This window comes from Chionomys nivalis, chromosome 21 (assembly GCF_950005125.1).
Source record: "Chionomys nivalis chromosome 21, mChiNiv1.1, whole genome shotgun sequence".
Taxonomy (NCBI): domain Eukaryota; kingdom Metazoa; phylum Chordata; class Mammalia; order Rodentia; family Cricetidae; genus Chionomys; species Chionomys nivalis.
The window spans coordinates 39,253,465-39,280,297 of record NC_080106.1 but is presented as its reverse complement, the minus strand read 5'-3'; the positions used below and the strand labels follow the sequence as shown (position 1 = coordinate 39,280,297).

General features: G+C 44.6%; 1 protein-coding gene across 1 annotated transcript in view; it reads left to right on the top strand.

The window, feature by feature from the left end:
* The first annotated feature begins 9,897 nt into the window (after positions 1–9,897).
* The window catches only part of Lonp2 (lon peptidase 2, peroxisomal), an 86,764-nt gene continuing 69,828 nt past the window's right edge, over positions 9,898–26,833 (top strand). Inside the window, exons 1-2 of the mRNA XM_057753224.1 lie at positions 9,898–10,243; positions 24,136–24,370. Of these exons, the coding sequence (XP_057609207.1) occupies positions 10,011–10,243; positions 24,136–24,370 (468 nt within the window). The 5' untranslated portion in view covers positions 9,898–10,010. The remainder of the gene's footprint in view (positions 10,244–24,135; positions 24,371–26,833) is intronic.

Sequence of the window (26,833 nt, the reverse complement as noted above, 5' to 3'; positions counted from 1 at the left end):
CTGTCCTCAGTCCTGAACTGTAAGATCCTGGTCCATCACACGACCACCACTGTCAGGGAACGCTTCTCAGGTGGCCTGGTGCCACAGGAAGAGACCCACAGCTCTTTGCACACTTTATATCCTCAGCTGTGTCCATAAAAGGAAGACAGACAGGCACAGGAGGACCCCAGGATGCAGGTCCCTCCTGGTTCTAAATGCTGTCATCTCTGACAGGCAGGTCTCCCAGCGATGGAATAGCCAGCTCACAGTGGCCCATCCCTAAGATCTCAGCACTCAGGAGGAAAAGGAGAAGTGAGGGGAGGATCCAGAGTAAGAGGTCAGCCTGAGATACATGAAGAGACCCTGTCTCAAAACACTGAAGGCTGAGAATATAGACCAATGGCAAATTACACTGCAGTATTTAACATTAGGTAATGATGGTTAAACACACAATATACATCCTTATGAAAAAAGTCAAAATGCAACTTAAAACAAATGTCTTACTAATTTTAAAAAAGTTTGTGTTGGGTGCCATTTGTACAACACAGTTCTTTTAAGCCATTTTTACTTTGCGCCTACTTGAAAAAGTCACACACAAAAAATAAAGTCAATGAGGTTTTCTTAATAGCAGAATAGGCCATTCTCCATACAGGAGAAGCAATATCAAATATGCATTTGTTGTTGCTGGTGGTGATTTTAAGTCTACACATCGAAACATTTAGTTCAAGTCACGGAATTTTTCTCAATAGACAGCTCAATGCAGTGTAATTAGCTGCTTTAACTTTAAAAGACGTTATTCTTCTCAGGTATAACTTTACTGCATTTGGGCAGAGAAAAAAAGTCTTAAGAACAAGACCATGATCTAAAAATGAAAAGCAGAACAGAGAGAAACATTAACATCGTCTGGTAGCATCAATCAGCAGGTGCTGGCTCAGTTCAGCCAGGTCCCCACCAAGCAAGGCTGGTGTGCTGATTTGGGTCCCAGTAGCTGATGGACAGGCCCAGTAGGACTATAAGCTTGGCGACAGATCTGATTTGACGCTGGACAAATACATCTTGCTCTTTCAGGCTCTGAAGAGGTGCAAGATAAAAATCTAAAGGTTGTAGACCAACAGTGGAGCCATGGAAAGGCAGGCTCTGGAGTCCTTTTCCCAGCCTCTCACCTTCTGCTCGAGTCACAGCGGCCTCTTCTTTGGCCACTTATGTGTTCCCTGAGAGTCTCCAGGTGCCCCCCTACTTTTTTTGGTTTTTCAAGACAGGGTTTCTCTGTAGCTTTGAAGTCTGTCACCAAACACATAACAAAAAGGAACTTAAGAGAGGGATATTCTGGCTTACAGTGTGAGGAGACACAGCCACAAAGGTGGGGAAGATGAAGCAGGAGAAATGTGAGACTCGGCCACACTGTGTCCTCCGGAGCAGAGGGAGATGAACACTGGCGCTCCATTGCCTGCGCTCTTTTCATTTAGTCCAGAATTCTCAGAGATGGTACTGCTCACACGCCAGGTGGATCTTTCCACCTCAGCCCAGCCCTGAGACTTTCCTGTAGATCTGCCCAAGGTTTGTCTCCTAGGTGAGCCTGGATTAGTCAGTTTGAGAACAGTAGCCGTTAGAGGGAAATAGATCAATGGCCCAAGTTGCTACGCTGGTAATGATTTTACAGATATGTGTTATAAGTAGACAAATAAATAAATGGAACAGATGGTTCATGCATAGATACAGAATAAAAGAGGGTCAGATAGTCAGATACGCACAAAACACGGAAATGTATCATAAGAAGGCATTATGATTCATTTACTCATGAAAACTTACATGTCATTGCCATAGCACCATCTACTCCTCTCTAGTGGGAACGTGCTTGGCCTTGGTGACTGCCTCAAGGGGCAGTCACTTAGCTTTCTTTAGTTACCCTCGCCACTTTGCTCCCAGACTTCAATCTTTTGTGTCACCTTTGACTCACCATAGGCCTATTCAGAAAGCCATCTTCTCTGCCAGGCCTGGTGGAAAGTCTGCTTGTGGTGATATTTTATTTGTGCTTTAATAAATAAAGTTTGCCTGAAGATCGGAGTGCTGCGCTAGCCATACTAGTTAGCCATAGAGGCCAGGCAGTGGTGGTACACACCTTTAATCCCTGGAAATCAGGGGCAAAGGGATCTCTGTGAGTTCAAGGCCACCGTAGGCTGCACAAGGTTGACTCTGTCTAAAAGAGAGGCAAAACCAAGGGGTGAAGGCTCACACTTTTAATCCCAGAATTTGGGAGGTGTAGAAGGGAAGTGGTATGACTGGACAGAGAGAGGAATATAAGACAGGAGGAGACAGGAGTTCAGGATTCGGTCTGAGGTTTCATAGAGACAGGATCACCGATTTGGTCTGATGATTTCGTAGAGGTAAGAACTAGTGGCTGGCTGCTCGGCTTCTCTGATCTTTCAGCTTTCATCCCCTAATATCTGACCTGGGTTTTTATTATTAAGACCAATTAGAATTTGTGCTACAGCCTGCTGTCTCAGAACTAAAGAGGATGATGCAGGAGGCTTGCCTAGGCTACAAGGAATCTGCTATCTTCACCTGCCATTGGAGCCTTCGCAATTATGAGTTAAGTCCTGGAATCCAAATACAGGTTTTGACATTCAGATTGGGTTATGCTGCAAGTAAAAACTCACACACTGCTTTGAGAGACGATTCTCTAACTTTATCTTCTCCTCTTTCCTTCAACAGCTCACAAAAGCTCTAGTAGACTTTGCTTGTGGAAATGGACTTCCCTCCTGTGGCACTAGGCTACATTTACTTGCTGCATAAGGGTGGAATGTGCCCCTTAAGGGCATGGTGGGAAAAGACCGTTTTGGGTAAGAGTGATTAAGATTCGGAGCAGGGGGCTCAGTTTTCCAGTTACATGTGAAGCCTGGGTCATGAACACACTGAGACAAATACTGACATGCTGCAACCCACTGAGACCCTGCTGCCATATTGTTGCGAGGTTTAGTCACAAAGACTCTCATGGGCCAGAAAGAGGTGAGGGATGAAGGCAGAAAAAGCCCAGATTGCAAGTCATGCACCCTGGCAAGTTACTGCATCCTTGGCATTGACCAAGGTGTCTGTAACTAATCTACAAGCCACGGGTCAGTGCCCTAGTTTGCTTCTTTGTTGCTGTAATAAAAGGCTGACGAAAAAAACATTTTGAGGAGACCGGGTTTATTTGGCCTGGAGGTTGAGGTGGTGGTTGAGGGAAGCCAATGCAGAAACGCAAGGCACAAAGCTGGAGGCCGGAACTGAGGCAGAGGTCATGGAGGAACCCTGCTTACTGACTTGTTTTTCCTGGCTTGCTCAGCCACCTTCCTTGTATCAGGTCCACCCGCCCAGGGGTGGCACCACCTACAGTGTGCTGGGCCCTCCTACACCAATCAGCGATGGAGAAAATGCCCCCACAGACATGTTCAAAGGCCAATCTGATAGAGACAATTCCTCAGCCGAGTTTCTCTCTTCTCAAGCACAGCACGTTGACAGTCGAGACTGTTTCTCACAGTCGGTGTGTGCAGTCAAATTTCAGGGCTGCTCGAAAGTTTGCTTTCCCTTATTAATTAAAGAGAAAAGCGAAATGCCAAAGACACATGCTGGTTGTATTTGAACTTGTTTGTCAATAACCCTAGGAATCGCAGAATAGTTCCTGAGCCTGGAAGTCGCCTTGCAGCTACTCACCGTGTGGCAGCTATACACAACAAGTTTGTGAATTTAATTCATATTAACATTTCCTCTGGGGGCTGGAGAGATGGCTCAGTGGTTAAGAGCATTGCCTGCTCTTCCAAAGGTCCTGAGTTCAATTCCCAGCAACCACATGGTGGCTCACAACCATCTGAAATGCGATCTGATGCATTGTACACATATATTATGTGTACATATATTGTACACATAATAAATAAATAAAATATTAAAAAAAGAACATTTCCTCTAATTCCTGTTTAAACCCACATAATTAACAAAATAATAATCAAGCCTTTGTGTGTCCTTTGTGCATATTCCCGCAGTGGCTGATGTCAAGGGCGCAATGAAACTACCACAGGTACAACTGGGAAGAGCAGCACATGACACCTCCTCCTCCATACGGTCACCCCCGTACAGCGGTGAGCTTCAAATCTACAGATCATAGCTGGGCATGGCGGCCTATGCCTTCAATTCCCAGCACTCAGGAGGCAGAGGCAGGCAGATCTCTAAGTTCAAGGCCAGCCTGGTCTACAAAGTGAGTTCCAGGACAGCCAGAGCTGTTACACAGAGAAACCCTGTCTCAAAAAACAAAAACAAAACAAGAAAACAAAAGCCCTAACTAAGACACCTTTGTTTACATTACAATTTGTTTAACTCTAAGTTATTAAAACTCTACAGTTTATTTAACAATATAATTTGTATTGTAAAACTAAACTTGTCAAAATTTCTTGTTTGGGCCATCAGTTTCCACGAGTCATCGTGAGCAGGCTCCTCAAGCACCCTGTTTAATCAAGGCGGCCACTTGGTGTTGCTAAGATGGCTTAGCCGAGGAAAGCAAGCACTTGCTGTGTAAGCCTGAAGACCTGAGCAAGTCAAGAAACCAGATGGAGCAGCATGCATCTGTAATCCCAGCACTCCTGCTTCCAGACGGAAACCAGAGACAGGAGAATCACCCAGAAGCTTGCAGGCTAGCTAACCTGCAGGATGCATCACCATGACAGAAACCAGAGACACCCCATCTGAACTAAGTGGAAGGCAAGAACTGACTCCTACAATTTCCCTTCTGACCTCTGCGTAAGTGTGGTGGCATGCTTTCAGACATCAATCACATCACACACACACACACACACACACACACACACACACACACACAGACAAAGCAATTAAAAAAATCAAGAAGAAATAATGGTGATTTTTGCCTAAGTGTTCCTTCCACTAAGACATCCTTCACAGCTTGCTCCTAAGGTCTCTGTGCACTGGTACTGTTCTACCTGTGTGACTGTTGTCTTTCCCGTGGTATCGATGGAAATAGCCATGGTGGTACATTCCAGCGCTCCAGAGGTGGAAGCAGGCTTATTGGGAGTTCAAGGCCATTCTAGCCTACACAGCAAGTTTGAAGTCAGCCGGGATCACAGGAGACCCTGTCTCAAACCACCAGAATGAAAGAAGTTAAAAGTGTGGGTGAGCCTAATGGTGACCCAGGTTGTGAACACCTGGGAGGCGTGGCAAGGTCTTGGAGAGGATAAATTACCAGCAGAGGTGGGAGAGGAGAGGCCCAGCAGGGATCAGGTGAGTGAGTCAAAAGGTATAGCTGAAAACCTACACAAGACCCTCCAGCGAAAGTGAAGGCAGTGGCCAGGGGACAAAATCATGGCCAGCAAAAGCCTAGGACCACAGGAAAAGCCCAGGATCCTGGATGATCTGAGCCAGAACCTTGGCTCATTATTTAACAAAGCTGAACCAGAAAAGATCCTCGAGGGGCAAGCTTGAACATTATCTTCCTTGCATCAATCAGCACGTGACAGACCATAAGGACAGAGTCTTAGAGATGAAGTAAATTAAGAGTTTCTTTTGCTTTTTAGCTGAAATATAATTTTTGTTTGCTTTATTTTTTTCTTTTCTTTTCTTTCTTCTTTCTTTCTTTCTTTCTTTTTTCTTTTTTTTCTTTTTTGTGGTATTTTGAGACAGGGTTTCTCTGTAGCTTTGGTGCCCGTCCTGGAACTAGCTCTTGTAGACCAGGCTGGCCTTGAACTCACTCACAAAGATCCACCTGCTTCTGCCTCCCGAGTGCTGGGATTAAAGGCGTGCGCCACCACCACACAGATATATATATTACTTTAGTAGCATGCCAATTTGTCATGCCAGAGTCCCAGTTCTACCACCAGCAGGGAGACAGCACCCCTTGGGCCTTCCTTCAGGCTGCTCTTTCTTCTTTCTGTGCCCCCACCTATTCTTTATCTCTGGAGCTGTGAAGGTTGCAGCTCCCAAGGTTGGCACCTCCCAGCTCACCACGTTAGGCCATCTGCTTGCAACTTAACTTGACCCTTTTGGGGCCAGTCTGCCATTTCTAGATGTTTTCCCCATTAAGTAAAAATCTATTTTTTTTTTCTTTACTTCAAACAATCAGTCTCTCTGTTTTCTTTATGATGAAAGAGGGGGTGGCATCTCCTTGTGTATAGTACCTCCCTTTCCCCTTATTTAAGATGTTGTCACTGACACTTTCCCACGGTAATGCTGTGAAGTCTTACCTTGCTCTCTATGGCATGCAGGCCTGGGGCCTGGGACAGTGGTTCTGAATTTCTTCATGGTTTCCTCTCTCACCCACCCCAGTCACTGTCTCTTTAGGTCTGAGACCCTGATTTTTAGGCAATTTGGTCTGGGGTTCTTTTATTTATTCTATTGGTTTTTTTTTTTTTTGAAGGGAGGATATCAGAAAGCCAAGAAAATAATAAAGCCAAGCATGGTGGGTGGCGCAAGCCTTTAATCCCAGCACTCGGGAGGCAGAGGCGGGCAGATCTCTGAGTTCAAGGCCAGTCTGCTCTACAGAGTTCCAGGATATCTAGGGCTGCTACACAGAGAAACTCTGTCTCCAAAAAACTAACTCACTAAATAAATAATAAAATAAATATAACTAACTTACTAAACATAGAATCAGTCCAGCGATTAGTAAGCTAGCTTACATGTTTGTTGATTTTAGGATATGTGGGCATGGTAAAAAGCATTAAACAACAGTTTTTAAAATAGGCCCCAGAATTTTAAGATTGTCATAGAGATTCCTTAATAAAATACCTAGCTTGAGCCCGGCAGTGGTGGTGCATGCTTTTAATCCCAGCACTCAGGAGGCAGAGGCAGGCAGACTCTTTGAGTTCGAGGCCAGCCTGGTCTATAAGAGCTAGGTCCAGGACAGGCTTGACAGCTATTAGCAAAACCCTGTCTGGAAAAACAAAACAAAACAAAATACCCAGCATGTGCAAAGCCCTTGGTCCAATCTCCAATACCATTTTTCAAAAGACACCAGGAGTCTCAGAGAGTAGGGGCCCTCTACCCTCCAGCTGAGTGAGGCTCTTAATGAAAGGTAAGCTCTGGTGGCCCTGAGACTTGACATTTTGTCTTCAGATCACTCTCACAGTCTATCTGATATACCACACCACACACACCCAGAGGAATGATCCAGACCTGTGTGTCCATCAAGATCAGTCAGAATCATCAGCCACCAGCTCATTCTCCCTCTAGACCTCAGCGACTCAGCCTAGAATCTATCACTGGAACTGAGACTCTTTACAAAACAATTTTAAAAAGTATCTGTTTAACACCATGGCAATGTTCAGGTCAGAGCTGCAACCGAGGGCCATGTCTGGGTGCGTGGCCCTGCTGCAGTTAGGTCTGTGTTGATGTCTGAAGCTCCTATTACCACTGAAGGCCATGTGGAAGCCAAGGTCTGGGGTCATGTTAGTGTCCAAGGGCTACACTGCTACGGGGCTGTGCTGATCTGAGTAACCTGCACTGCCACCTAGGGCCACGGTGACATTCAGACCTGGCTGCTGCTCAGGACCATGTCTGGGTCCATGGTTTTACCACGGCTGGGGTCTGTGTTGAAGTTGAGGACCATGTTGTCATATGGAAGCCCTGGAATGGAGCTACAATCTGTGGCCTTGTTGGGGTTTTAGGGGCCATACCACCGCCAGCCTCATCCTGATCTGAGTGGCCAGTGCTTCCATCCAGAGCCAGGATGTCGTCTAGGCCCGAGCTGATGCCGAGGGCCGTACTGGATGGGGTCTGTGGTCCAGGTCCTGCTGGGGTCTGTGTTGATGTCTGTAGCCTGTGTCACCTCAGGTGGCCATAGGAAACATGTGTGATGAAATCAGGGGGCCATGATGAGCTGGCTCCACCCTTTGCTGGCCCAGGGAAAGCTGGCCCTGCCTCCCACTGGACACTGTAGCAAGAGAGCTGGCCCCAATCCGCACAGTAGAGCTCCCCCCGCCAATAAACTCCGGATAGATGCCCCCCACATCAAAGGTCAAAGGTGAGAGAGAACTGACCCTGACTCTTGGGCATAGGGGACCCGCCTCCAACTCTCACCTGAGTGGGTAGCCTGGGTATCCTGGACTGGCCAGCTCAGCTACCACCCAGACCCTCAACTGAGCCTGGGGTTGACCCATCCTAACATTTACCCCATCTAGGACCTGCTGCAGCTCATGAAGAGACTGGTCTTATGAAATAATACCTGAAGGATCTCCATGATTTGGGGCATCCGTGGGATACACCAGAGAAGTTTCAGTGGGGATCCAGCGATGGTGGGGTGCCAGAAATCGGAGGCCATAAACTAGACCAGTGACTCATTGCAATGATCATTTGCTAGTAAAGCTGACTGGACGAAAGGGTGAACTGTGCGCCTCACCGTAGCTTCTACCGCCACTGGGACAAATGAAGAGGTGTCGGAGAGGCGGGAACAATGGAGGAGTAAAAGGGGTGTTTATTGTTTGGTTGGTTTGCTTTGCTTTTTGAAAAATTTTCTTTTGGAGGCTGTTGCAGGGGTGAGGGGAGGATACGAGGAACTGAGAGGTGAACGGAATTAGGGTGCATAATGTGAAATTCCCAAAGAATCAATAAAGAAATTATGTTTTTTGATAAAGAATTCATATATATGCCGTGCGATGGTGGCGCACGCCTTTAATCCCAGCACTCGGGAGGCAGAGGCAGGCGGATCTCTGTGAGTTCGAGACCAGCCTGGTCTACAGAGCTAGTTCCAGGACAGGCTCCAAAGCCACAGAGAAACCCTGTCTCGAAAAACCAAAAAAAAAAAAAATTCATATATAAGAAGATACAAAAAAGTTTACAGTACCGTAACAGCAAGGTGTCAGAGACCAGGGTGGGCCTTGGGGCTCAAGGGAAGAGATAAAGAAGAGCAAGGGGCATTCAGGAGATAATGGCTGTTTTCTATCTTTACCAAGGTGACTGCTCCATTAGGCTACACACACGTCAAACGCTATCAAATCATATGCTATTAATATCTACAGTTCACTGTACACCAGTCGATCAGTAAGGCTGCTTAGAAGAAACCAACTTCATCCTTCGCTGAACTGCTTTATTAAGAGTGACTAGTTGGCCTCTCTGGAATTTACCTCATCTGCAAATGACAATAATGCTGGATTTCTCTGAAGCTTCAGGGTTTCTATATCATGTGAAATGATTTTTAAATGAAGAGCCATCTCTATATAATTCCTTTAAAGTATCTGTTTAACATCCTAATAAGATAAAGCGAAACTGAAGCAATGCCCCCGGTTTAAGAGATCTAGAGATAGGCAAAGTGAAAAATGAAGGACAATAGGAAAACCCAGAAGGGAAGGTCTGCGGATTAGGAAATGGTAATACTAACTTCCTGGTTTTGGTCATGAACCCCGATTGTGTAACGCAACAGGGAAAACCGGGTGAAAGGTGTATGAAACTTGTTACAATCTAAAATCTATTCAACGACAGGTTACAAAATATTTCTAGGGTACACCCTTCAAATACGATGATCCTTCTCAACATTCCTGTCGAGTCTAAATGTAGGCACAATTCACGCTGGCTGCACACCGATTTCTTTCTTAACTTCTGGCACCGCAGGTTTAGAGAGAAGAGCAGAACGCAGCGGCAGAGTTTGGGTCCAGGGGCCCACCATACCTCTGGGCTAGCCGGAAGCCGAGGTGTTCGGGGTAGGAACCAGCCTAGGGGTGCTGCCCGAAACCCAGGCCTGGGGGCGGGGCCAGAAGTCGTACGCTTTGGCCTGGAGGCGGGCCGGAAGCCTAGTCGCTCGGGCCTCTGGGAGGGTTGTGGGCGGGCCGGAAGTGGTGGCACATGGGCCTGGGGGCGGGGCCCATGCGGCGAGGCTTGAGCCTAGAGGCCAGGGGAGGGGGCGGGGCCGAGGACAGGGGGCGGGGCCGGAAGCGTTAGCACTCCGGCCTGGGGGCGGGCAGTAGTGAGCTCTCCGTGGTGCGCTCTCCGGTGGCCTTGGCATAGGGCGCTCAGAGCTCTCAGCGGGAGTCCTCCTGACCGCCCGGGTGCTAAGAGCCGTCGCCATGTCGTCCGTGAGCCCCATCCAGATCCCCAATCGCCTTCCGCTGCTGCTGACCCACGAGGGTGTGTTACTGCCCGGTTCCACTATGCGCACGAGTGTGGACACGGCCCGCAACCTGCAGCTCGTGCGGAGCCGCCTGCTCAAGGGTACGTCTTTGCAGAGCACCATCCTAGGAGTCATCCCCAACACGCCCGACCCGGCCAGCGACTCGCAGGACCTGCCACCTTTGCACAGGTAGGTCGGGCACCCGAGGCCTCCCCGCCCGCGCCCTGGCGACCTGCGTGCACGGCTGTGTCTCCTCACTTGGAAAGGGGGAGTGACGCTTTTAACCAGTGACCGTTAGCGAGCTGGATAACTCACGGACAGGGGTAGGAACTCTGTGCTGTTGATTACCTGCCTGTTGCTGTTAAAAATCTAATCTGAGTCCTGGTCCCCTTCAGGGCCATAGGCCAGTGCTGTTTATTTCCCAGGCCCCTCCCTTCTCCCTTCCCCCACCCACCTTTCACCCTGTTCCCTTTCTTTTCTTTCAACTGGCCGGCCTCCTGTCAGTTTCAACTTGTTTTCCAGTTGAAACGCTATAAATCTAGTCATTTATTTTCCTCCTGCTCATGCCTAAACTGCGCAGTTAACTTTTGAGTGTTTTTCTTTACACTTTATGCTACCCGTTTTCTCCACCCCTAGTGGCCTCCTCCTTGCCGGGCCTTTCCTGTTCCCATTTTCCTAGGGATCTCTTTTTCAACCTTTCTACCCTCTCATCTCAACTTGTCCCTTCTTAGCATTTTGTTTTGTTTTGGTTTGGTTTTTAGTTTTTCGAGACAGGGTTTCTTTGTAGCTTTGGAGCCTGTTCTGGAACTACCTCTGTAGACCAGGCTGTCCTCGAACTCACAGAGATCCACCTGCCTCTGCCTCCCGTGTGCCGGGATTAAAGGCGGCGCCGCCACTGCCCCTCCCTTCCTAACATTTTTATCTTAGGCCCTGTTCTTGTCACTGGAGTGCTCCCTGTTCTGGCTTGAGTTCTGTGACTTGGGTGATAGATTTCACCCGTATCTGACTTTCCATCTGCAGCTTTGAAACAGCATGTGTCTTTTAGGTATGTTATGAAGGTCCATCTGTGTAGACTGCTTTGAAAGTGCATGTGTCTTAGGTGTGCTATGAAGGTCCGTCTGTGTAGACTGCTCTGCACCATGCCTGATGGATGGCCGTGCTCCCCTGGACGGTACAGTGATTATGGATATAGAGCACGTGAAGTGCGGCTGTTCTAATATGAGTTTTAGCACCGGAGTGGCTGTGTCCCAGAAAGACCGTCAACCCCAGGCAGTTTAGGGCAGTTAGTTACCCTAAATGTGTCATAAATGTTCAGTGCACACTCGATTTTGAGAAAGCATGAAAATTTTGACCAAGAGTAAATGCTGGACTGCTAATATTTTGGCCATTTCATCTGTTACTAGTTTATTTGTGGATCCTAACGTCACAGATGTGGCTCGTATTTTTATGAACGGTATTTATCTATATATAGTGTCCCTTAGCAGATGTTACCTTCAAGTTCTTCTCTCAGGTTCTTGCTCCATATATTGTACTGAAGGCGTTTGTCCAGTTTGGAGCGCCTCCTTCCCTTCATTTTCTTTTCTTTTTCTTTTTTTTTTTTTTTTTTTTTTTTTTTTGATTTTTCGAGACAGGGTTTCTCCGTAGCTTTTGGTTCCTGTCCTGGAACTAGCTCTTCTAGACCAGGCTGGCCTCGAACTCACAGAGATCCGCCTGCCTCTGCCTCCTGAGTGCTGGGATTAAAGGCGTGCGCCACCACCGCCCGGCTCTTTCCCCTCATTTTCAAATTAAGGGTTGCCTGACTCTGAATGGAGTTTGAAAAGATTTAGAACACCTTATTTTTACTTAAGTGGGACTACGTTTCTTTGACAAAAGTTGTAGCTTTTCTTCATGTTTCCAAAGGAGACCGATAGCTCCTTAAAAACAAAGCGAACAGAAAACATAAGACAAATCCACCACAACTAAATACTGGTAGTTTACACTGTATCATCATGGAAAATCTTTACCTCCATTTGATCTGTTTCCACTATTTCCTGAATAGGGTCGGACACCAAGTTTCAGTCTTCCATCCTAACGTATTATATTTCCTATTAGTTTCCCAACATATTATCTCATTCCTTAAGCCTCTGCTTATTTCTCCCACGTTATTTTACATACTGTGTCCAACCACTTAGTTGAGGCAGAAGTCCAATGATTAAATTTTTTTGATTTATTTCTTTTGGGGGGAGTGTAGTAGAGATTGAGCCTATAGCTGTCTTGCTTGCGAATTAAGTATTCTACCATCACACTTTATCCTCAGCCCTTTTGTTACTTTTTATTTTGATACTGAGTCTCACTAAGTACTCTGTGCTGGTGTCTGCTGTGGGATAATCCTTCTGTACACTGTGAAGCTGTGTTGCTCTCATTGTTAATAAAAAGCTGATTGGCTGATAGCTAGACAGGATTTGATGGGAGCAGAGAGAATGCTGGGAAGAAGAGTGGAGTCTCGGGAGTCAGGAAGAGTTGTCATGAGATACAGAGTGAGCAGGATGAGGTGCACAAGCCTTGGGGCAGCACATAGATGAACAGAAATGGGTTAATTTATTAGAGCTAGCTAAAAAGAAGCCTAGGCAATGGACTGAGAATTAATAATTAATATTAAGTCTCTGTGTGGTTATTTGGGAGCAGCAGGTGGAATAGAGCTGATCCCTATGAAAAACTCCGCCTACAGCCTTTGAACTCTTCTATAGCTCAGTCAAGTATTGAACTGGTGATCACCCTGCCTCAGCCCTCCAAGTAGTAGGGATTATATACCTGTGCTACCAGGTCTAGCTTGGTTTATTTCTGATGTGTGCTGGATAGTTTTATGTCATCTTGAAACAAGCTATAGACTCAGTCAGGGTTTCTCTTGCTGTCAAGAGACACTACGGCCACAGCAACTTTTTTTTATTGATATTTATTGAGCTCTACATTTTTCTCTGTTCCCCTCCCTGCTTCTCCCCTCCCTGCTTCAATCCTCCCCCAAGGTCCCCATGCTCCTAATTTACTCAGGAGATCTTGTCTTTTTCTACTTTCTACTTCCCATGTAGATTAGATCTATGTAAGTCTCTCTTAGTGTCCGCATTGTTGTCTAAGTTCTCTGGGATTGTGGTTTGTAGGCTGGCTTTCTTTGCTTTATGTTTAAAAACCACCTATGAGCGAGTATGTGTGATAATTTTCTTTCTGTGTCTGGGTTACCTCACTCAAAATAATGTTTTCTAGCTCTATCCATTTTCCTGCAAAATTCAAGCTGTCATTATTTTTTTTCTGTGACCACAGCAACTCTTATAAAGGCAAACATCTAATGAGGTAGTTTACAGTTCAGAGGTCCAGTCCATTGTCATGGTGATAGGATGTGATGTCATGGTGCTGGAGAAGGAGCTGAGCATGCTTCATCTAGGTAACAGGAAGTGGTCTGAGGCACTGGGCAGTATCTTGAGCATATACTACACCTCAAAGTTCATCTTCACAGTGACACACTTCCTCCAACAAGACCACACCTCCTAATGTTGCCACACCCTTTGGGTGCCATTTTCTTTCAAACCACCACATCATCTGAGAGGAAGACTTCAACTGAGAAAATACCTTTATAAGATCAGGCTGTAGGCACGCCTGTAGAGCATTTTCTTATTTAGTAATTCATGTGGGAGGGCCCAGACCATTGTAGGTGGTACGACCCTGGGTTGGAGGTCGTGGGTTCTATAAGAAAGCAGATGAGCAAGTCACAGGGAGCAAGCCAGTAAGCAGCAGCCTCTGCGTCAGCTTCCGCTTCAGGTTCCTGCCCTGCTTGAGTCCTGTGGTGATGGCTTTTGATGATAAACTGTTACATGGAAGTGTAAGTGAAATAACCCCTTTCCTCCCCAAGTTGATGATAAACTGTTACATGGAAGTGTAAGTGAAATAACCCCTTTCCTCCCCAAGTTGCTTTTGGTCATGGTGTTGCATGTTGTTTTGGGGAGGATTGTGGAAGGACCTTGGAACTTTGGCCTGCAAAGGCCATTGAGTATTCAAAGCTTGGTGAGCTTTTCTGTGGGGACTTGGAAGATAAGAATGTTGAGAGCAATGCAGATGGTGGAGGCCTGGCTTATGAAGTTTCAGAGGAAAGCGAAGACTCTCCTGGGTCTTCTGTGTGAAGAATCTGTGGTGTCTGGTCAGCTGAAGCTGAAGAGTTGGCTGTGATTAACATGACAAGAGGACCATTAAAGTAAAACCTTTGCTTTCTGAGACAATGGGTGCTGGTCAGCTGGGGCTGAAGAATTAGTTGTGATCAAGAAGGGGCTAACATCATTGAGATGAAATCTCCTGGAAACTGTTTCATCAGAGTCAGTACATACAGGCTGTGTTCCTCGGGTGATCAAGGTTTTACCTTGGTCTGGCAGCTGAACTTGGTTGTTAAGTGTCCGCCAGGTACTACCTGTTTCAAAGGCATGAAGGGGTCATGGAGAGCAGCTGGGTCTTGGCACAGTGTGGCAGAGGTGGAGTCCCTGAAGAGAGCCTAGGAGAAATATTGGTGAAAGTAGAACCCAGTTGGACAAGAGACCCCACCATTTTAGAGAAGCCAGTATCATGGGATGGCCACCAAGAACAGCAGCAGTTTGGAACGTAGCCAATAAAAGACTCGCTCTTTGTGTTACAGAGGGCAGAGCTGGAGAAGTGAGCCAAGCTCCTTGGAGGAGCCTGGAAGATCATGTACGAGTCTCAGATAATTGGACATTGTGTGATTTACATCTTGGAAATTTGCTTTTCGCTTGTTCAAATTGTGACTGTGCTCTGGTTCTTCCCTCTTGAAATAAGAACATATTTATGATTTCACAGGAACCCACAGTTAAAAGACTAATTTTCAAAGAAATTTTAAAGGAAAGTTTGGATTTTTGTAAAGACTGAGACTTAAAGTTTGTAAAAATATTTTATATTGTGATTTTGATATAATGTGTAATCTTAGGGACAAACAAGAAAGTAAAGGCTATGGTTTAACCATAATATACTTGTGTGTTGAGTTGACAAAGGGTCAGTTGTCCTGACTAGTTTTATGCCAACTTGACACAAGCTAGAGTCATCTGAAAGGAGGGAACCTCGATTGAGAAAATGCTTCCATAAAATCAGGCTGTAGGGTATTTTCTTTGTGATTATTGGTGTCCTACTAACTGTTACCCAACTCTAGGTTGGGTTGCTTATAACTGCCTTAACTACATCTTGTGGGGATCCAATGCCCTCTTTGGCCTCTGCAGGCACTGGCATACACCTGACATGTGCACATATCACCCCCCAACACACACATAGATACATACATGTACATGTGAGTTAAAATCTTTTTAAAAGTAGAATTAGTTGTATTTTAGGTTTGAGTTAGTAATTTTTTGTATTATTCTGGCAAGGTTTTTGAGGGTTACTAATTGCCTTCACATAAATAACTACAAATGACAATAACTAAATTCTCCTTGCCTGAAACTAATAAGTCTAGTGATGTGCATTCTTAACATTCAGATTGTTTTAGGGGACTCAAAATTGGCAGTGTTGTTGGTTTGTTTACATTGCTGGGGAATTTAACCTAGGGTCTCCCAGCATGCAAAGCAAAGCCCTCTCCACTGAGCCACACCCTGTTCTGATCATTTCAATGAGAGAGTGTCTATAAAAAGCCTCCTCAGCCTCAGCAGTGTCAGAACTCACCAGGCCACAGCTATACGAGAAATGTTTGTTACTTGAGAAGCTTATATACAGAAAGATTGTACTATATCCCTCAGTAGATTCTGAAGTCTTTTCTCTATCATGGCTTTCAGAACGCTTTGTGCTTTAGTAGTATGAACATCACCGGTTTCTGTGCACAGATCTGTCCTTCCCAGTTACCTCCTATTCTGGATGCTGGCCATGCCCAGAGGTGAGTGGAGGGCTCTGTTCCTGACTGCTTTCCTTTACAGTCTCCTGGTGACCAGCCCTAGACCCAAGGACTTTGCTCTCCTGTGTTTCTGACCACCTGTTTGCTGGCTTCTCTGTGTAGCACAGCTCCTTCTTTCATGTTTCGTATATAGGCATGCTACTGGATAAGAGACTTTTAAAAAGAAATGTGGAACTCGCCTTCCATGACACCTAAGGACATAGTTAGTGGCTTCTGTGTGATGACCTGTCTCATTAGTGAAAATGGGCAATCATTTAACACCATTTGCACGGTGTCATTCATTCTTCAGTCTCACATTTTCAAAGCTTTTGTTTATTTTTTGTGTGAATGTGAATGGGGAGGGGGTCAGATGCAATGCACTCCATGCAGCACATGTGGAGGCCAGACAGCTTGGGAGTCATTTCTCACCCTCACCATGTGGTCCCTGGAATTTAACACATCTACAAGACTTGGCAAAAGGCACCCTTACCCCTGAGCCATCTCACTGTCTACCTAACTGAGCCATCTTCCTACCTAACTGTTGTGGAGAATTAGTTGAAGATGTGTTACATTTGTTTATGCTGTGGACAAATGTTTAATGATGCAAAGATGAGTTGCATTCTTTTATGTTGCATTTTTTTAACTGTGAAGCTGTGTTACTTTGCCTTCCTAAAACATTTAATTGGTCTAATAAAGAGCTAAACAGCCAATAGCGAGGCAGGAGAAAGGATCGACAGGGCTGGCAGGCAGAGAGAATAAACAGAAGAGGAAAAGAGAGAAAAAAAGGAAGATTAAGGAACGAGAAAAAGGGGAGGACATCAGGGACCAGCCACACAGCTAGACATGGAGTAAGAAGGAAAGAAAGATATACAGAAATAAAGAATGGTAAAAGGGGCTAGAGAGATGGCTCAGTGGTTAAGAGCATTGCTTGCTTTTCAAAAGGTCCTGAGTTCAATTCCCAGCAACCACATGGTGGCTCACAACCATCTGTAATGAGGTCTGGCGCCCTCTTCTGACCTGCAGACATACAAACAGAATATTGTATGCATAATAAATAAATATTTTAAAAAAAAAGAGAGAGAATGGTAAAAGCCCAGAGGCCAAAGATAGACAGGATAATATAAGTTAAGAAAAGCTGGCTGGAAATAAAGCCAAGCTAAGGTCGGGCATTCATAACAAAATCAGTACTGCAACAATTCATTTATTGCAGGGCAATCACATGAAGGGAAAGGCATCACTCATACAAAGATATCATCATCTGAAGTTGCAAATTCCAAGTAGACCTCTTGGCCATGTCTTATAAGCCACATGCTCTAGTAGAAGGCAAGACTGTTTAGAAGAATGCGCATCACAAATACTTCTCTTCTGCTGGGATAAAATACTGTGGCAAAAGGAGCTTCAGGAGCTGTGGCTCACATTTTAGGTGAGAAAGTCAGGGCATCAGGAGCTTGAAGTAGTGGTCACATCACACCCCAAATCAAGAAGTGGGGACAGCAGAGAATGCTTGTGCTCAGCTCATCTTATTTATACAGAGCAGTATCATAGACCAGGGGATGATGCCACTCACAGTGGGCAGGCCTTACTTTCTCAATTAACTGGATCAGGCTGGTTTCTCACAGGCTGGTTTCTCACAGGCATGCCCAGAGTCCCATCAAGGTGACAGTTGAGATTAGCCATCACAGTGACAAACAATGTAAAGACAATGTATATATGGTAATATGAAATTAGATTTGTTGACTATTTCATTTGCTTAGTTTCATGTATAAAACCTGGAGATGAGTAGTGTATTAGTTACTTTGCTATTGCTGTGATCAAACACAATGACCAAGGGAGCCTATAGATGGGTTTATTTGGGTTTGCAGTTTGAAAGAGATAAGAGTTCATCATCACCATGGTGGTGAAGCATAGCAGCAAGCACTAGGAATGGTGGCAATAACAGCTGAGTGCTCACATCTCAAACCACAAGCAGGACATATTGTGGAACATTAACTAGGCAAAGATGTATTACATTTGTTTCTACTGCATTTGTTTAATTATGCAAAGATGTGTTGCTATTTCACCTTGCCTGCCTAAGGCACCTGATTGGTCTAATAAAAAGCTGAACAGGCAATAGCTAGGCAGTAGAGGGATAGGTGGAACTGGCAGACAGAATAAGTGGGAGGAGAGAAGAGAGAATGAGGGAGAAAGAGAAGGAGATGCCGGAGCCAGGCAGCCACCAGATAGACAGACAGACAGACACGGAGTAGGATATACAGAATGAAAGGAAGGTTAAAAGCCCCAAGACAAAACATAGATGAAAAGAAACAGGTTAAATTAAGTTATAAGAGCTAGATAAGGCCAAGCATTCATAATTGGTAAGAAGTCTCTGTGTCATGATTTGGGAGCTGGCTGGTGGCCCCAAAGAAAGCCTGCTACAAGGAAACAGCAAGAGCACACTGGGGATGGCAGGAGGCTTTGCAACTTCCAAGCCCACCCCCAGTGATACACTTCCTCCAGCAAGGCCACATCTCCTAAGCCTCCCCAAACAGCACCACCAACTGGGGCTCAAGTCTTCAAATGCCCAAGAATATGGAGGACATCTTATTCAAACTACAACATTCTACTCTGCAGACCCCAGTGACTCATGGCCATGTCATAATGCAAAATGCATCCAGTTCAATTTAAACATTCCCTTCATCTTTCAATCAAAACAATATTAAAGTCCAAAGATCGCGATTTCTTGAGACTCAAGGAAATCTCTTAACTATAATGCCTTGTAAAATTGAAAAACTATTTACATAATTGCAACATACAATGGCAGAGAATACATATTACCCTTCCAGTAGGAGAGGGATTAGGGCATTGTGAGGAAATACTGAAGCAAACTCAGCAGGTCAAACACCAGAATGTCTAACTTCATATCTAGTGTCAGGACTTAGATGGCTCTGTCCCTCCAGCTTTGCTGCCTGCAACACACTTATAAATGCTCCTAGGCTGGTTCTGTGCCCTATGTGCAGCTCTCCTTGGCAGATATCCCACAACTCTGGCATCTTCAACATTTTAGAGTCTCCACTGAAACTCAGGCTTCAACTTCACAGCTTCGTGAATGGCCTTTCAAGGCCTCTTGCCCTCTCAGGGACTTCATTCAGGGACTCTCCTGTCATGTGTCTGGTCTCAATGGTTCTCTGAATCCATGGAGGAGGGTTCTACAACCTCTTTATTCATGTATCTCTCATGACTATAAAGCCAGACCTTGTGAACAACAGTTTGGGTTCAGCTGCAGCTTGTGATGTACCCGGGCCCCTTGAATCACATTTGCAGTGGATTTTGTTTGTTGTTCCTTTCTAAGAGCAAAAAATTCCTTGTGTCTTCTCCTTTCACAGCTTGGAAGCTTAGCTGAGTGGGATCTTGCCCTGAGGAGGCCCTTTCCTTTATTCCAGTGCAGATTTGACCCGTCCTTAATGACACCAATTTAACAGTGTCCGTCTTTCTTCTAGCAAGCCTTGGCTGTACCATTAAGCTTTCCAGTGGCCCTTTTCTCTCCACACTACATTTTTGTATTTCTGTCCCCCTTGCTCTTTCTTCATTGTAATCCTGCATAAGTATAATTACTAGTAACCGTGTGATGGAGGCAATACTAAACTGTCTTGAAATCTCCTCTACCAAAGAAGTTAGTCCATTACTTCTTAATTTAGCCCCAGGAAAGTTCTTAGAATGTGGGCAAAAAAGAGCCACACTTTTTACCAATATCAAAAACAGTCCTCTAGCCCTGTTGCTAATATTGTTTTCTTCTAAAACTTCTTGAGTTGGGTCTCCACAGTCTTCTTCATAGCTCTCAGCCCTGTCTTCCAAGCTCCTACCAGAATGGTACCTTGATTCTGTTTATTGTGTTCTGCTGATTTCCTACTCTAAATTTCTAGGTTCTTTAACTGACAGGGTCTGATGCCCCAACATAAACTATTTTTTCCCCTCTGGACCGGAGTGGAGGTGCAGGAATAATTGAGACACAGTTCACACAGCAATATCGGAAGGGAGTCTCAGGGTTCATTCAAATCCTGAAGATCACCCGCCTTTATTATCTGAACACCTTTTATCCCCCAAGGTAAACTGAGGTGGAAGTTCATTAACATTCTGTTTCCGTGGTAGCAGGACTACAGTCACATCTGCAGCTCTGTCGCTAGCTTGGAATTGACCTCTCTTCTCAGGCATCTACATAATTACAAAGCAAGGAGCTTTTGTTAGGGTAGCACAGCCTGTTTGGAAGGGTACCTGACTGCTTCAGATACCAACCATGGCCCGAGAACCTGGCTGTCACACCATGTAGAAATATGGGCCTACATTTAACAGTCATCAAAAATAAAAATAACAGTGTGGTCAGGTCTGTTACAGCAATAGCCCAGTCCTTGGTGCCACCTTGTGTCTCAGTTACATCCTCATTGTTGTGATGAAACAGCATGACCAAGGTTACTTAATAGAAGGAAAGCTTTATTTTGGTTTATGGTTCCAGAGGGATAATAGTCTGTCACCATCATGGTGGAAAAGTGTGCAGCAAGCCCCAGGTATGGTGACAGAAACAACTGAGGGCTTAAATCTCAGACCACGAGCAGAGAGGGCACACAGGGTGACAGGAGGCTTTGAAACCTCAGAACCTGCTCCTAGTGAGGCACTTCTGACAGTGCCTCACCTCGGAGTCTCCTCATCAACTGGGGACTAAGTATACAAATGCCCCGGAATATGTGGGGCATCTTATTCAGGCTGCCACAAAAAGATGCTATGTCTTGCCTAAAATAGAATTAAATTTTTCCACAATACTTGTTATCTAAAAGTGTCTTTATCAGGTATCATATCTAACAATACCAATAAGGTCTAATAATGTCACAAGTCATGTTTTTCTTTGAAAGGCATATATTCAGGGCCATCAAGAAGCTCAGTGGGTAAAAGTGCTTGCAGCCAAGGCTAACAATCTGAGTTCAGTTCTGGACACACATAATGGGAGGAGAGAACCAACTACTCTAAGTTCCTGGCTTCCACACATGTACACATGCAAACACACACATAAAAAGGCATATGTTCTTGTCAACTCTTTGCGAGTTCAAGAAAGAAACAATACACTTAAACCTTTGTCCCTTTAGAACTGAGAGGTATAATGTAAGTCCAACTTAAATTTGGCTTAGTTTGCAACACATTCCTTTCACTACACACACACACACACACACACACACACACACGCTTTGTAAGAAAATTCATTTTTTAGTGCAACATTTTATTGGTGACATAGACAAAATAATTTGTCTTTCAATCTGGAGGTTTTGATTTGGCTCATCTCTTTAGTTTTGCTTCATTCTATAAAGTAGAGAGAGGCAAAACTAGGAGAGTAAATGTTGTATATAATCCAATAAAGTTTATAGTAATTGGGAATTTGCTATATATACAAGTCAGCAAATTTACTGAGAGTGTCACCATATTGTGTGTGGCTCGTACAGTTGAGATAAGTAGGCAGAAGTCTAGTTCCATTTCCCCAGAGTGCAGGTGTGCTGGTTAGTTATGCCAGCTTAACACAGGCTAGGATCATTTGGAAAAGGGGCCTCAGCTGAGAAAATATCCCCACCAGATTAGCCCAAGGGAAAGCCAGGAGTGCATTTTCTTGATTGATGTGGAAGGGCTCAGCTCTCTGGGAGTGGTGCCACCCCTAGGCTGGTGGTACTGGGTTCTATAAGAAAACAGGCTGGGCAAGCCATAGGGAGCAAGGCAATAAGTCACACCCTTTCATGACCTCTGCCTCTGTTCCTGCCTTGGTTTTCCTGTGATGACTTCCCTGGATGATGGACTGCAAGCTGTAGGAAACCCTTTCCTTCTTAAGTTACTTTGGTCATGATGCCTTATCACAGCGCCTTAAGACAGTGTTGTATTAATTTTAGCTCCCTTCTGAGATTACCACCTTCCTAGAGGGGATAACATGTTCTAACTTGGGATCTGGAAGCCTTTTTGCTTTAGTTTAGTTTCGTTATTTCTTTTTTTGTGTGTGTTGGAGGGAATTTTGTATACATGCCACAGTGTTCTTTTGGTGTTCAAAGAACATCCCACAGAAGTTGGTCCTCTCCTTCCATCACGTGAGTCCTAGGAATTGAGCTCATGCTGGCAGACTTGGTGGCAGGATCCTTTCCCAAATGAGCTATTTTTCTGGCCCTGCAGATAAGACTTTCTTTCCGTGTATATTACATATGCATATGACTTGATCAGAAATATGTCTGATAAGGAGCTACAACTTAAAACCTTTCAATTCATTCAATGGGATTCTGCCCCTTGTAACTAGTCTTAAGGATTCTTGGGATACATGCCCTTAGTTCTCCTAAGTCCTGCAGTGTGTGCTTGGGAGTTTTTACCGTCCATGTGTAGCAGTTGAAGATTAAGTGCATATAAATCTAAATAGTAGGTTGATGATGGAGATAATTGGCTTGATGTTAGCAATGGTGATACTGGGACAGATTTGGAGATTCATTTATGCTGTTTATGTTTTAGCCTTTTAGAATGGTATTCAGGTGTTCCTATTTGATATAATTGAGTTATATAATTACCAACTACTTTTATTCCTACATTTTTATTTTTAACCCAAATATATGGAATTCTCTAGTGAGTCTTTCTTGCCACAATTTCTTTAGACTGCCAACCCCTAAATAATGGCATGGAGACTTCTTAATTATGAAAGCTTGACCTTTAGCTTAGGCTTGTTACCAACTAGATCTTATAATTTAAGTTAACCTATTTCTATTAATCTATTAATAGAAATCTATAATTCTATAGATTCTGCCATGTGACTCTTTGCCTTTCCTTGGTTCTGTGTATCTGACTACCTTTGTGCCTCGCTGGCACATGCCAGATTCTAACCCTGAATTCCTCTCTTTGCCTGCAAGTCTCTCCTAATTCCTCCTGCCTAGCTTTTGGCCATTCAGCTCTTTATTAAACCACTCAGGTGCCTTAGGCAGGTGAGGTAAAACTTAGACACATTTTCATACAGTGTGATCAAATATCTTGCAACAGAATTTATACTTCATTTTTAAAAGATGTGCCAAGTATAGTAAGATTATGTGCTTTGTACCTCACTAGATGGTAGTAGTCTAACAGATCACATACCGAATGATAATTTAAGTGCAGAAATACTAAATTCATACTTTAGATTCCCTGTTGTTATTAAAAGAATTCATTCACAATTCAGACATTTTTAGAGTTTTATCTTTTGTTAATTAATTAATTTATTTATTTATTTTGGATTTTTCGAGACAGGGTTTCTCTGTAGCTTTTTGGTTCCTGTCCTGGAACTAGCTCTTGTAGACCAGGCTGACCTCGAACTCACAGAGATCCGCCTGCCTCTGCCTCCCGAGTGCTGGGATTAAAGGCGTGCGCCACCACCGGCCCGGCCTCTTTTGTTAATTTTTTAGTTAGAATATGAAGTAATGGGTCTCATGATATTTTCTCTTCTTTCCTTTTGTTTATTTGAACCAGGATTTCTCTCTGTAGCTATGGCTGTCCTGGAACTCACTCTGTAGACCAGGCTGGCGTCAAACTCAGAGATCTACCTGCCTCTGCCTCCAGAGTCCTAGGATGGCGATGCAGAGATTAATAGGAATGGGTCAATTCAAGATGTAAGAGCTAGCTAGAAATACGCCTGGGCCATTGGCCAAGCACTGCTGTAATTAATATAGTTTCTGTGTAATTATTTGGGTCTGGACGGCTGGGAAAGGAACGCGCAGTCTCCATTTACATGCACCACAACTGCCTGGCTCATGTTGACACTTTCATATATGTATATAACTGTATTTTGTTTTTATTTGTTCCTCCTCTCTCACTCCCTTCTTTAGTCTTCTTTCTCCCCTCTCAATGTTCCCTTTCTGTTTTTGTGTGCTATAGATATAGGTGTACACATATATCTTTAAGTTTAAATCTGTATTTTCTAGATGAAAGAAAGCATGATATTTGTCTTTCTAAGTCTGGGAAAGTCGGCACTTTTTGTGGGGGTTGGGAGTTTTCCCATATAGTTCTGGCTGTCCTGGAACTTTAGACCCGGCTGACCTCAAACTCAGAGATCCCCCCTGCTCCTGCCTCCTGAATTCTAGGACTAAAGATGTACAACACCACACCTGACTACGTCAGCACTTTTTGAAGGGAATTTCTGTTCTGCCATGCTAAGTGTAATGCCAGTGTTTTATGTATTTTTCAGGATTGGGACGGCTGCCCTGGCAGTTCAGGTTGTGGGCAGTAATTGGCCCAAGCCACACTACACTTTGCTGATCACAGGCCTGTGCCGGTTCCAGATTGTGCAGGTCTTAAAAGAGAAGCCGTATCCCGTGGCTGAAGTGGAGCAGCTAGACAGACTTGAGGAATTTCCCAACACTTGCAAAGCCAGGGAGGAGCTGGGAGAGCTGTCGGACCAATTCTACAGATACGCAGTGCAGGTGGGTGGCTTCCACTCCCCCCAAAAGCTTTTCCCCTTTGGTTCTTCACTGTCCTGGGCTCAGGTGACTGTGAGGTGGCTAAGCTGTAGGGCTATGTAGAGCTGCATACATTGAAATGATTTGTGGTATTTTATAGTGTATTCTAGTTTTCTTTTGCATACACTGAAATGTATTTATAGTGTATTCTAGTTTTCTTTTGCCTAGGTTTATACTTAAACCATCCTGGACATATGGCCAACTCTTTCTAAAAGTGTTCTAAAAGATAAGACTACAGTTTCTTGATAATCCCCAGAGCCTCCCAACCAGATACCTGTTAACCCTAGTGTTTAATGTTAAAATGAAATAACCCGGAGCTGCCACTGAGATACTTAGTCAGGACAATAGAAGTTATATTGTTTCAGGTCCAGGCACACCACACAGGTTAGTGACAGTGGAAGGGTGAAGCCATAGCTACCCAATTTCAAGAACGGTTGCACTTTTGGCTAGCTAGAATGCTGGGAGAGAAGCTTGTCTTGGCTGTTCATGAAGAATTGCTCTCCTTAAGTCTAGGTGTCAATTTTTCGGTCAATCCTAGATTAAAAACCTCCTCTCTCACCTCGTCTTACTTAAAACTATAATAAAAATGCAAAATTGTATCATGAAATGTAGTCTTCTACCCTCTATTAGTGTAGTCCACTGACCCTGCCTGAGTCTGTGAGGACTAGCTGGTGTCTAAGGTCTTATTCCAGACACCACTGCCATCTGAAGTGTGGAGCAGATGGGCACAGCCTGTGGCGTTTGCATCTGATGGCCATCCAAAGAGATCTGCACTCCTGATGGTGGGAACAGCAGTAGAAATGTGGAGGGTCTGGAGTTGTAACTTCAGGCTGAAGGGAGAATGTCCCGGAAGAAAGAACCCCAGTATGGGAACTGGTCCAGGCAGGCTTGTCTACTCCTGTTTCGCAGAGGTGGTGGGAGGTATAACGGCTCCCGTCTCATGCAGAAGCTCAACTCTGTAGCCTCTTTTCTGGCCTTATTCCTCTCCAGTTTGAGTCCACAAAAACCTGTTAAATGTGGAGGTTTTACAGTGACATTAGAAAAACCTCTATAGAGAAATTAGATTAGTTTCCACCCTTTTTCTTCTGGATTTGGTCTGTACTCCACTTTGTTTCATTTTTATACCTGTGCTTTGTTCTGTGTTACATACTTTTAGTTAAGTCCGTGCACTGAAGCCGCTGGCTTTACTGTCCTGCTTGGACTTGAAGAGTGTGTTTAAGTGAGCGCTTCTCCTGCCTTCCTTTCAGCTCTTACAGGGAGACCTGCCTCTTCTGGGACGTTCTGTGTTGTAGGAGCTGCGGGCTGTGTTCCTGCCACCCAGCTCCTGGCCGCCTGGCTAGCTTATACCCCGGAATAACAACACACAAATTGTATTCTTTTAAACACTGCTTGGTCCATTATATCTAGCCTCTTGGCTAATTCTCACGTATTAATTTAGCCCATTTCTAATAATCTGTGTAGCACTCCAAGGTGCGCTTACCGGGAAGATTCTAGCCTACTTCCATCCTGGGTCGGAGCTTCATCATGTCTGCTCTGGGGAGCAGCTGCATGGCATCTAAGCTCACTTCCTCTTCCTCCCAGCATTCTGTTCTGTTTACTCCACCCACCTATGTTCTAACGTATGAGGGCCAAGCAGTTTCTTTTTTAATTAACCAATGACCTTCCTCCATCAGTTCTGAGTTCCTTCTACTCTCTCCTATTTCTGACTTGTTATACTTGCTGAGCCTTTCTTCAGATGTAACAACCACCCAGGCTGAGAGTACATCTTCATGGTAGAGCTGTCTTGGGATGCCCAGAAACGTTTCAAAGATCAGCGCAAAACCGCAGCTGCCTCTGTAGTCAGAGGAGATGAGGAAGAGCAGCCCTACCGTGTGCCCTGATGAAAGGGAACTTCTGTCATTTGTCTTTATCTTCAGCTTAATGTGTTGCAATATCCTAGCCTGCAAGTTTTGTTTGTTTTGTGTGTGTTCACCAACTGAATTATCAGTGTGCATACTAATTAACTCAAATAGTATACTAAAAAAATCGGGATTTCAACTAGTAATTGGCTATCATATTAGCATCAACTGTGCTATTAATTTCCATAATCTAATTATTATACTGTAGTTATATAAAAGTGTTCTTTGATTAGGAACAAGAGTCATGATGCCTGCAGCTTACATGTAGTGTGTCTGTGAAGTGCACAGATAGAGCGCCACATCACAGACAGGAAGAATTAGTGAATCTAGATGGGGAAGGCAAGGGGCTCATCGTACTCTTCTTGTAGCTTTGTTATAGACTGAGGGGCCACTGACAATGGCACTGGGCTTTGTCTCTACTGCATGGACTGGCTTTTTGGGATCCTATTCTCTTTGGATATATGCCTTGCTCAGCCTGGATGTAGGGAGGGCCTTGGACTTTCCACACCTTGCCCTCTCTTAGGATTGG